At 32.3% G+C, this 12,478-nt stretch overlaps 2 protein-coding genes across 4 annotated transcripts; both read left to right on the top strand.

The window, feature by feature from the left end:
• Positions 1–1,829: 1,829 nt before the first annotated feature.
• On the top strand, positions 1,830–3,475 carry LOC111201318 (bZIP transcription factor 27). The gene is made up of 3 exons (XM_048737278.1): positions 1,830–2,832; positions 2,971–3,048; positions 3,202–3,475. The coding sequence occupies exons 1-3, from the start codon at positions 2,329–2,331 to the stop codon at positions 3,271–3,273; spliced, it is 654 nt and encodes a 217-aa protein (XP_048593235.1). The 5' UTR covers positions 1,830–2,328; the 3' UTR covers positions 3,274–3,475.
• Positions 3,476–9,148: 5,673 nt separating this feature from the next.
• On the top strand, positions 9,149–10,965 carry LOC106451675. 3 transcript variants are annotated; one of them, XM_013893632.3, is made up of 3 exons: positions 9,149–9,480; positions 9,864–10,158; positions 10,264–10,965. In XM_013893632.3, exons 1-3 carry the CDS (start codon positions 9,400–9,402, stop codon positions 10,794–10,796), a joined length of 909 nt encoding a protein of 302 aa, XP_013749086.1. In that variant the 5' UTR covers positions 9,149–9,399; the 3' UTR covers positions 10,797–10,965. The 3 variants fall into 3 exon arrangements, with proteins under 3 accessions (XP_013749086.1, XP_048593234.1, XP_013749085.1); XM_013893631.3 differs by having other exon boundaries at positions 9,150–9,480; positions 9,864–10,176; XM_048737277.1 differs by having other exon boundaries at positions 9,864–10,965.
• Positions 10,966–12,478: the final 1,513 nt, after the last annotated feature.

Genomic DNA, 12,478 nt, shown 5'->3' with positions numbered 1-12,478 from the left:
ATACCTGGCCTATTTTTTTTAAGGGGCAGGAGCTTCTCTACGGCCCATTAGGAAAAACCTAAGATTTTCCTTCCCTTTTCTTAGAAATGGAGTCTCCCTTCTTTTTTTCCTCACCAGAAACCTTAAGCAGGCTCTGCAGAGATGTAGAAAGACTAGGAAATCCTAGCCGTCAAGCTCTTATTTCCTTTTCTCTATTCTTCTCTCACGCCTCTCATGCCTCTCTCTCTCTCTCTCTCTCTCTCTCTCTCTCTCTCTCTCTCTCTCTCTCTCTCTCTCTCTCTCTCTCTCTCTCTCTCTCTCTCTCTCCTGGCGGCTTTCCCCTTAGCTCTCTCCTTGCCGTCGCCTTTTCTCTCATCGCCGGTGGCCGAGTTGTGGTGGTGGTGGTTGTAGTCGTGTGGTATGGTGGTGACCAGTTCTCATCTCCCTTGCCTCTTGTTCAAGATCCATATCCAGATCTAGACTAAGGTGAGGTGATTCAAACTCATCTTGTTCCCATGTACTCTATACTCCTTTATGTTGGAGTTAGGTTTGATTAGACCATGTTTGAAAGTTAGGTTGATAGCTCATGAAGACTTCTAGGTTGCTAGATGAGTGGATCATGTTGCATAAGAAATCTCATCTTGTTTAAAGGACTTAATGAATTGCCTTGTGTTGATGTGAATGATTGTTTATGATGATCGCTTGGGTGATTGGTTGTTATGATTCCTATGAGGATCCTTGAATGAGAGCTAGGTTGCAAGAAAGAAGTGAATGCCTAAGGTGATAGGTATGTAGAATTGGTATATGTTGTTATGATTGAGAATGTGAAGTGTATTGTGTGAGACACCGATAATGGGTGGCGTCCAGTGAATGAGAACTAGAATGAGAATGAGAATGAGAATGAGAATGAGAATGTTAACGTGTCAATGAACTTGTTTGTTGTCCTGTTAGGAACACCGAGAACGGGTGAGCGTCTAGACTCGGATGTGTGAACATAAGGGACAGTAGCCTAACATGAGGTACCCGCAGGAGCCCACGGGACAGTATCCTAACATGAGGTACCCATGGGCGAGATGAGAAAGACCGTGAAAAAACGGTGACCGCGAAAGGCGGGATAGAAAATGTGTGAGGCGACTTAAGATCGAGTTAATGCCGAGTCGTGGCACAAGTATGGCTATTACGACCGCTGGCGGACAGTGCCAAGTGTAGGCCAACGTGCTGCAACTCGGATAGCCATGTAGGAAACTGTAGGGGGATCCTTCCAGGCCAGGCCGGAATGCGTAGGGATATCTGTAAACGGCTATAGGTCCATATGTCTAGGTTGCTTGGAGTCGTGTCGGTCGAGTCTATTGATTCATGTGTGCAGCAATGACTGAGATCGTTGGGTTGGTTGATCGCTAGGTTGCTAGAAATGCATAGAATGATGATGTTATGAAATGTTAAGTTGCACTAATTGATTGTAGTGGCTAGCCAGTCCTGGTTCCCGCGTAAGGTAGTGCAGAGTGTCATGCAGGCATGCTGGCATGCTGGTCTAGAGTCACTTTATTGAGTATCCCGTTTGCTCATTTCCTCCCTTTCTATTTTTCTGTGCATAGGACTATAAGTAGAAGTAAATGGATACAGGTGTGACAGTATTTCAAGGAAAGTTATTTGTCCGTCGACTCTTGGAACCAGTAATAAGACACGTGGGGTTGTCTAAACGAACATACATGTGTCCATAACAATCTTTTAGTAACCCCGGTCTAACGCCCGAGGATCGGGTCATTACATTGACGATCGATTCCACTCTTTAGAGATGCATTATGTAAGCAACACTATAACACTATGACTGTTTTCAAAATATATTTACCTAAAAGTAAATTTAAAAAAAAAACAGAAAATTTGGTTAAAAAGTAAAAACTAAAGCAAATGTGACACTTGAAAGCGATCTAAAGAGTGTTGAATTGTGGTATTAAAGTGAGACCAAAACCATGGCTTATTGGCCACCTTTCTAAAATCAAAAGAATCTATTTCCCACCAACTCCGGATTTAAGGATCATGCTATTTGCTAATATAATCAAATCATGTAAAATGTTGAAATGATTATCTTATGAGAAAAAGTTTGACGTCACAACTGTATATTTATCACTATCAATTTTTGGATTAAGCGAGAAAAGTCATCACATTAACTTATTTTTATTTTGTTCAAGAACAGTTACATCTTTGTCTCTTGTGCTGGACCCAACCATCATAATACCAGAAATGACTATGGAGAGAGATTGAAAGAGAAGAAACTCTCTCTCTCTCTCAGCTTCTCTCTGCTCTCTCTCACTCAAAGATACAAAGCTTTTGGTGTTGTTCTGATCTCCAATGTTGTCATCAGCAAAACATAAAATCAACCATAGTGATTTTTCAGTTTCCTCATCTTCATCTTCATTACCTCATTCATATTCACAAGCCAAGAACATGACTCAAGTCACCATGGAAGAGGTATGGAAAGATATCAACCTTGCTTCCCTACACCAACATCGCCAGCTAAACATTGATCATGAGCCAATGTTGAGCAACCAAAACCCTAATAACTCCATCTTCAAAGATTTCCTCAACAAGCCTTTGAATCAAGAACCCCAACCACTACCACCTTCTTCTTCTTCATCCACTCTCCACCGCTCTCTTCTTCCTCCTCCTCCTCCTGAAACTGTTCTCAGTTTAAACCCTCACTCCATTAACACCCACTTTGATGAATCTGCGAGGTTTGGTTGTTTTGGGAAGAAAAGAGGAGGCCAAGAATCTGATGAAAGCAGAGGAGACAGAAGGCATAAGCGTATGATCAAGAACAGAGAATCTGCTGCTCGTTCCAGGGCTAGGAAACAGGAATGCCTCTCTCCTTACTTTTCTCCGCCTTATCAACTTCATGTGAATTGAAGGAAGCAGAAACTGAATCTAGTGTTGAATCTACAGTTTCTTCTCTGTATTAAAAAAAATGGTATATATTATTTTCTTCTATTTCAGGCATATACAAACGAGCTGGAGCTTGCAATATCTCACTTGCAGAAGGAAAATGCAAGACTCAAGAGACAAGAAGAGCAGGTACAATCTTTTGATGTCCAATTCTAAAATGTTACATTACTATATATATGCAGTAACTTTTTCGTGTATTAACTCTTAAGGAGATTGTGAGTGTAAGATTGCTGCTAGACTGATGTCGTTTTTCTTTGTTCTGTATGTTATGGGAAAATGCAGTTGAAAATGGCGGAAGCAACTCAACACCAAACAAAGAGAAAGCTTCAACGGTCTTGGACAACTCCATTTTGAGAAAAAGACATCCAAGTCATGTCATGGAGAAGAGAAGCATGGATAATATGTACATTCTTAGCTTAAGGTAAATCTGTGGATGTAGTAGTTTTGGGGAGTGTAGTAACGAACTTTCATTCGTCTTGTGTCGTTTTCCTATCAAACCTTTTTGACTTGTGTACTATTTTTCTACTTAACATATGCCTACTTTTTCACTGGTTAAGATTACTGTAGTTCTTGCCTAATACACTGGGTCACTCAATTACCTTAGAGGGATAAAAATATTAGTCATGATGCCCAAGAAGTTTATTGTTGACTTCTTCTTGTGAATACTTAAACGGGAAACCAAAAATAGAGAGACAGATAAAACACATAAGAGCAAATATGGTGGCATCTAATGTTTACTGAAAGTTGGAAGCACTGTAGTCAATGAGTTTGCTTCATCTTCATTTTGGCTGTATACTTTTTTTCTCACGTTTAATGGCATACTTCGTGACCAACCCAACACTTTTTCATCCTTTTTACATTAAATCAAATAGTTTGCTAAGTAGGGTTTTATATTCCAACGTTTACATTTGACTTGAACTATTATATCTATGCATATTGTTTCACTAGACCATATTTGCTTCATCTTCCTTTTAATGGCATACTTCAAGCTCAATCCAACACGTTTGCATCCTTTAACATTAAATAAAATAGTTTGATGTCTGGGACCTTTTGATCTAGTGACAAGGAGACAGACTTGGAACACCAACCCATTACGAATTAGATCCACCTGCTATTCGAAACTATGAGACATTGTCCATGAACACCTACACTAGATATGAATATTTACTTACAACTAATTTGCATGTTTCTGAAAAAGGGTTTATCTGTAGAATGTAGTTCCGCAGAAATTAGTATAGACTTTATCATAGGTATGAGATTTATGTTGAACCATAAAAAATAACTAGATTTTGACCCGCGCGCCTGCGCGGATGTATATTTTGAAAAAATATGTTGATATTTTTTTTTCATGTAATTATTAGGGTTTGGCAAAATGAATCCGAGGAACAGAACCGATACTGATCCGAAAATATAGTACCAAACCCGAACATAAATTGATTAAATATTCGAATTATTCAAAATTTTGTTATTTAGAGAACCAAATCTGATCCGAACCAAAGTATTCGGGTACCCAAATTTATCTAAAAATAGATTTATATACTTATATATATTAATTATTTTTAGATTTAACGTGAGAAATTTAAAATATACTCCCTCTGTTTCATAATACTTGATGTTTTGTAATAGTGCACAAATATTAAGAAAATTACATTTCTATAGAAAAATATTTTAAAGATATAATTTTTAAATCAGTTAACCAATTATAAAAAAAAGACTGTAAAATCTAATTGGTTGAACAGTTTTCAATAAAGTTAAAGTTAACCTTAAAATATCAAAACTTTCTTAAAATCTCAAAACTTCATGTAAATTGAAACAAAACAAACCTTCTAAAACATCATCTATATTGAAACGGAGGGAGTATAATGATTTAAAACTTTAAAAATAATTTAAATGGGTTATCCAAACCCTAGTCAAACCCGCAAAGTTCCGAATCAAACTCAAACCAAAATTTAGAAACATCCTAATAGGACTGAAATCTTTGACCCCGAAAACACGAAACGTAAACCGATCAGAACCAAACCCGTATGGGTACCTGAAAGCTCACTCCTAGTCATTATTATATATCGTATATTGTCATCATATAATTAATCATATTTTATACGTACCATCATATAAATAATCATATAATTAATAGTATTTTATACGTACCATCATATAAATAATTACATATATTATATTTTAAAAACTTAATATGAAATATAAAAACCATAATTTGAGTTGGTATTTTAAATTGGGTTTTGTATTGTATTTTTCTTATATATTGACAACATTTTTTAAAGAGAAAAAGACTAGGATAGCACAAAACAAGTTTTTGTTCCCAAAGTAGCACTCAAGGTTCAAAGTCACAAAAATAGGTTTCATTAAAAAGGTAAATATACACTTATACTCTTTGGGTTAATTAATCAAAACCTTAGGGTTTAGAGTTAAGGGGTGCGATTTTGGAATTAGGTTTTAAAATTTTATAAAACATAAATACTAAAATAAAAAATAAAAATTTTAAAAACAGTTTTAAAAAGTATTTTTAAATTATAAAAAGAAAATTTGAAAAAAAATAAAAAAAATTCGAAAAAAAAAATTCAATAAAAAAGATTATAAAAATTTCGAATCTGAAAACATATAATCTGAAACTATAAAAAAATTCTTTTTTTTCATTTTTTTTTATTTTTATTTTATTTATTTTTATTTATTTTTGTTTGTTTATTTAATTTTAAACCAAGGGTATTAGGGATATTTTACCCTTTAATGAATGTCATTTTTGTGACTTTCTCCTTCTAGTTCTATTTTTGAGACATAAACTTCAAAAGATGTTATTATTGACAATTGCCCTTTTTTATAATGGTTATTGAAAAATAGTTTAGTAAAAATCCATTTTTGAATATATGTATATTTTTGAATCAATTTTTGATATAAACCAACTTTGAATTATTATTTTGATTTGAAATATGTATACAAAGTTTAAATTTTGTTTTATGGTTAGTTTAGAAAAAAAAAAGTTTTAGGCAATTAGATTAACCTATTTTCGTATATTTTAAAACTCGCCCAGATAGATAGTTTTTTATAATATGATGGACTTTCAATTTTTCTTAATAACATAAGCCCATTACTGTTTTTGTTAATACTTATATCCTTGTTTTACAAAATTTTTTTTTTTTTAAAAGATTACAATCCATGTTTCCAAACACTCCAAATTTTTTAATAGTCCTATTCAAGTCTCCAAACCCTCCAATTTTGTACTTGAGTTTTAATAATTAAGATTATATTTTTAAAACTTAATATGAAATATAAAAACCATAATTTGAGTTAGTATTTCAAATTGGGTTTTGTATTGTATTTTTTTTATATATATTGACACATTTTTTTATAATGGTTATTGAAAAATAGTTTTGTAAAAATCTTTTTTGAATATATGTATATTTTTTAATCAATTTTTGATATAAATCAACTTTGAATTATTATTTTAATTTGAAATATATATGTAAAGTTTAAATTTTGTTTAATGGTTAGTTTAGAAAAAAAAAAGTTTTAGGCAATTAGATCAACCTATTTTCATATATTTTAAAACACGACCATATAGATAGTTTCTTAATAGTTTTTTATAATATATGAAATCGTTGACCCCAAAAACATGAAACGTAAACCGATCAGAACCAAACCCGTATGGGTACCTGAAAGCTCATCCCTAGTCATTATTATATATCGTATATTGTCATCATATAATTAATCATATTTTATAAGTAGCATCATATAAGTAATCATATAATTAATAGTATTTTATATGTACCATCATATAAATAATTACATATATTATATTTTTAAAACTTAATATGAAATATAAAAACCATAATTTGAGTTGGTATTTCAAATTGGGTTTTGTATTGTATTTTTCTTATATATTGACAACATTTTTTTATAATGGTTATTGAAAAATAGTTTAGTAAAAATCCATTTTTGAATATATGTATATTTTTGAATCAATTTTTGATATAAATAAACTTTGAATTATTATTTTGATTTGAAATATGTATATAAAGCTTAAATTTTCTTTTATGGTTAGTTTAGAAAAAAAAAGTTTTGGGCAATTAGATTAACCCATTTTCGTATATTTTAAAACTCGCCCAAATAGATAGTTTTTTATAATATGATGGACTTTCAATTTTTCTTAATAACATAAGCCCATTACTTTTTTTGTTAATACTAATATCCTTGTTTTACAAATTTGTTTTTTTAAAGACTACAATCCATGTTTCCAAACACTCCAAATTTTTTAATAGTCCTATTCAAGTCTCCAAACACTCCAATTTTGTACTTGAGTTTTAATAATTAAGATTATATTTTTAAAACTTAATATGAAATATAAAAACCATAATTTGAGTTGGTATTTCAAATTGGGTTTTGTATTTTATTTTTCTTATATATATTGACAACATTTTTTTATAATGGTTATTGAAAAATAGTTTTGTAAAAATCCATTTTTGAATATATGTATATTTTTTAATCAATTTTTGATATAAATCAACTTTGAATTATTATTTTGATTTGAAATATGTATGTAAAGTTTAAATTTTGTTTAATGGTTAGTTTAGAAAAAAAATGTTTTAGGCAATTAAATCAACCTATTTTCGTATATTTTAAAACTCGCCCAGATAGATAGTTTTTTATAATATATGATGGACTTTCAATTTTTCTTAATAACATAAACCTATTACTTTTTTTGTTAATATTACTATCGTTGTTTCCAAAATTTTTTTTTTTTTTTAAACTACAATTTATGTTTCCAAACATTCTAATTTTGTACTTGAGTTTTAATAATATAGATTTGGTAAGTAGTATTTTGTACCCCAACGTTTCAGCCATTTATACATTACCCTTGGGTCAACGATATAAGAAACGTATTAATTATACATATTTGGTCAAAGATATTCTGGTTAAGAAACTGAACTAACCAATTATCGAATCAAACCATAACCAGATGAATTTAGTTAACTGCCGATATAACCGAACCTGATTCAAAAACAAAAGGGTCGACAAGCTATTTCCCCACCATAATTACCATATAGCATCAGATTCCTACCAAAGTAATGACCTCGTGCTATATCCCTACGAATTGAAAGTTGCAAACTTATTTCTCCCCGAATCGATAGTTCAAAACTTAATTACCCATAGGCGATGGTTTAAGTCGGTTTTTTGGTTTTAATCGGTTTAGTCTTAACCAAATAATTTAAAATTAATTAAACCAAACAAAAATTCAATTTTTATATATTTTTGTAAGAAAAAAAAATTTAACATCTTCTTCACAAACCTTTCGTCTCTACCAACGCCATTACATCTGTAAACTGAGAATTTCATAAACTCCAATTTATATCTTCATACGATAAGCGGAGCTTCAGCTAACTGATATTCCATAAATCATATTTTCTTGTCTTTGTCCTTTCTAATTTGAGACACTCTGAAAATTCTAACTTGAATTTTAAGAGGTTCTGTTTTTGTGACATTCTAAAGTTATGTCTTAATCGCTTTTGAATTTTTATCAAAAAATCATCAAACTTATATTCTTCTTCCAAATCATCATCATTTCCTTCTTCAAGGATATCTGCCCAAGCTTTTCTTTGAGAGGCCTAAGTGCCCAGAAACCATGCGTTTTCGATTAGGCGTAGGAGAAATTGTCACACTTGGATTGTGGAGATGCTCGGATACAATGCATGAAGGGTTAGAGGAAGAGAAACGTTGCACAACGAGCTACAGAGCTTAACATTTAAGAGGACCAGTGTCAGTGTTGTGAAACCTGTGAAAAAGATGGTAAAATATGTTATATATATAATTAAGTTTATAAATTTCAGTTGTTCAAAAAAATAAATATATATATATAATTAAATTTTTATTTGGTTTAACTTATTTTAAAATTATTTGCTCAAGATTAAACCGATTAAAACTAAAAAACTGATTTAAACCATCGTCTATGGATAATTAAGTTTTGAACTATTAATCTGGGAAGAAATAAGTTTGAAACTTTCAATTCGTAGGGATATAGCACGGGATCATATGTCGGTGGGGATCTGGTGCTATATAATAGTTATCATGAGGAAATAGCTCGTGGACCCAAAACAAAATGTTCAAGTTCTATGGGCCTTTCTGACATTATATATAGGCTTGCTTTTGAGTCTTAGAACTACTATTCCTGCAACCAAACACACCTTTTGTTCGTTATAAGGCAACCCGTGCGTCTATAAATAAAATAAAGGTAAAGAGAATAACAGACAAAAAAATTGTGGATCGGAGAGCTACGTAGCCTGGGAATTGTCGTGACCCCACCCCTTGGTCGTTCTTCTCTGATCTTCGACTTCTTTGTGACAAAATCATGTCTCTCTCTCGATTGGGTTCTCCAATTCTGTAGCGGGATAAGAGAAAAATTCACACTTTCGGATTCTCTCGTAACCAATCTAGGGTTTCGCTCTGAGTTTTGGTCTGTGATCGTGGGAGAGGATGTCTCGGTGTTACCCGTTCCCACCACCTGGTTATGTACGAAACGAAACTCGGGATGAGTCTCTGATCGGATCGATCAAGGTTTGTTGAGCGATTAGAAAGAAAAAAAACCATGGCTTTGGTTTTTACTTCTTTGAATGTCCTTAGCTCATGTGATTTTTGACTGCTCAGCTTCCTGTTTCACGAGTTTTGGTTCTTTGTTCGATCTTGTCTGAAAATTGAAAAACTTGATTTGGCTTGAAAGAAAGAGAAAGCATGAAAGTTAACTTACTTAAAAAACTATAAAAGCTTGAAACTTTGATTAACTGCAACTCTTTAAATCGATTGGCTTAAGATAAACAATTCAAAGTAAACCCCAATATGGCATTACAGTATGTTATTGTGTCACTTTCTTTTGTCCTTCCCAATAGTTTTGAAAGTTATGGACACTAATTGTTGTTGTTCCATTGGTTTTGAAAACGCAGGGGACAAAGGAGGAAGTTAAGAGAGATAGAAAACACAACAAGGACAAAAAGAGGAAGGAGAGAGATACTGAGGCTGACAACAGTAGCAAGAAGCACCGTCACGGAAAGAGACGGCGGAAAGATGAAAGTGCTAATTCTAGTAAGAAGGTCCATGATGGTCGCGGATCAATAAGCAAGAATGAGCTTGAGTGCTTGGAGAAAAGCTGCCTTACAGTGGAGCTTGAGCAACAAACGTCGTCTCAGAATTCTTGTGATAGCAGACCGAATCATATTCAGAGTCCGCTCCTCCCCGATGGTAGGCAATACGGCTCTGGTGAGTTTGTTTGTTCACTTGTTGTTGGGTCTGTTTTGCTTCACGTGATGATGATGACACTCTTTCTTCAAATTATTGGGTTTGAAGAAACCAGCTTACGGGTCTTGTTACATGGCAAAGAGCATGAACATCAAGATGCTGAGGTGATGCTTACCAACAAGGATCATAGCGAGTCCCTTGCTCATACTTCTGCAAATGAAGCTCCACTAGACCCTTTAATTGTCTGCCAAGAGAAGAGAAAGAGAGAAATCACAACAAAGCTCAGTAAAGAGAAGAACACAGTTTCTCTAGAATCAGACAGACAAATCAGTAAGCCACTAGGTAAAGAGACTCATCAAGAAACTGCTGGAGCTTCGAAGCTATGCAGAAAATGCCCTTCTTCCACGGCTGTGCGGTTCTTGGATCTCATCGAGAACTGGGCTCCTGATCTTGTCGAGAGCAAGCTCATTGACACTGAAGATCAAGAATTGTGGCTGGTCGTGAAAGTTGGTGCTAAAAGACATCATCATCAAGTTAACAATCAGACAACTAGCAATGGAAGAAGTTCGATGGTGTGGCCAACTGCTCGGTTTCTTCCAGAAGCCGAACTACACGCATTGCCATTCACTGTTCCGTTCTGATTTTCTCAAAGCTTTGCTTCAGAGAGGAGTTGACAGCAAATTGTTCCCCTATATGTATTTTTAGATAGCATTAAAACTTGGAGATATATGTGTGATTCTTTGTAGATGCACAGTTATATATAGTCGACAAAAAACAGTTATATATAATAGTAGATCATTTTCATCATTATGTTCCTCTGTGTACTACTCATAAAATCCATAAGGACTATATGTTCGAATCAAGACTAAGAGAATCAAGTGTTTTAACAAATCAAAGTTAATTTTACATCAGGGTGACTCACTCGAGTCTCCTTGCTCCTAGAGTGACTAACTGGACTTGAAATGTAAATGAGTAGCTTGTAACAAAGAGACTATAGAACATACAAAACCATTTGGTTTTGGTTTTGGTTTTTGTATGTTCGATTTTTGAGAAATTTCTTAAAATACACTAATTTGCATACCATTTTTATATTCAATCAAAAATATCATAACATTTAAGTTAAGTAATTATTATTTGACAGAATTTCAATTTTACCACAAATTTGAAACCACTTTTTAAATTATTATCTTTAGATGATAACCATTTTCAAAATACTTTAAATTTGTGATAAAAGATTATATTAAATTCTTAAAATTATTTATAAATGTTTGAAAGTAATTTATAAAATATTTATAAAAGCATATAAACTCAACTTCACACTCTGAATACTAAATTATATACAATAATCACTAAACTCTAAACCCAAATGTTAAATTATTTTTGAAAATTGGTAACCAACTTAAAGTATTTTAAACAATTTCTCTTATTTTGTAGGGTTTAGTATTTTGGGGGTATAGTTTGGTTTATAAACTTCTACAAATAATTCTTAAATATTTATTAATGATTTAAAAGAGTTAGTTTTATTTTTATAAGAAATTTAAAGTATTTTTGATATTATTATCTTTTAAAAGTAAATTTGAAAATAATATAAAATTTAAGGTAAAGTTAGAATTCTCCCATTTTTTCTTCTTTAACTTTTTTTTTTTGTTTTGTTGGTTTAACGAAACTATAAAATTGGTTTAGCTAAACAAACGAATAAAAATAAAAATAAATTAGATGGTATTAATAACCTAGGACTGGGCAAATAAACTGAACCCGAAAATCCGAACCGAACCCGATCCGATAAAAATGAATCCGAACCGATCCGAACCCGACATAAATACCCAATGGATCCTGTTTTTTGGTATTTTGGATTATGGGTATTATCCGAACCGAACCCGGACCTAAATGGATATCCGATAGAACCCGAAACATTTAAAATCACAAAAATAACTTCTACCAAATATGATCTTAATTCTTAATATGTATCCAAAATACTTTTGGATATTATTGAACTTCTAAAATAATTATCTATTACATGAATGTTGATGTTAGAATGTGGTGGTTGAAGCCTGAAATTTTTAAATTTTGGTTTTGTTTTCATTGAATAATGTTTCTCATTTCATGAAAATTTAGTTTTTGTTTTATGATTTCATTTATCTGGTCTTCTTTCTATCACTAACTATGTTTATCTTTGTTTGATGTTTTTTCTTATTTTGAATTGATTTTACTTATGTTTTGGCTATTAAAATATGTACAAATCATGTATTTTAAATCCGAAGAACCGATTTCATTTATGTTTTAGTTACAAAATATGTACAAATGAGGTATATTTAAACCGAAG

Source organism: Brassica napus, chromosome A7 (assembly GCF_020379485.1).
Source record: "Brassica napus cultivar Da-Ae chromosome A7, Da-Ae, whole genome shotgun sequence".
NCBI classification, from domain to species: Eukaryota; Viridiplantae; Streptophyta; class Magnoliopsida; order Brassicales; family Brassicaceae; genus Brassica; species Brassica napus.
Note: the sequence above shows the minus strand (reverse complement) of the source record. Positions and strands in the feature narration are given on the sequence as shown.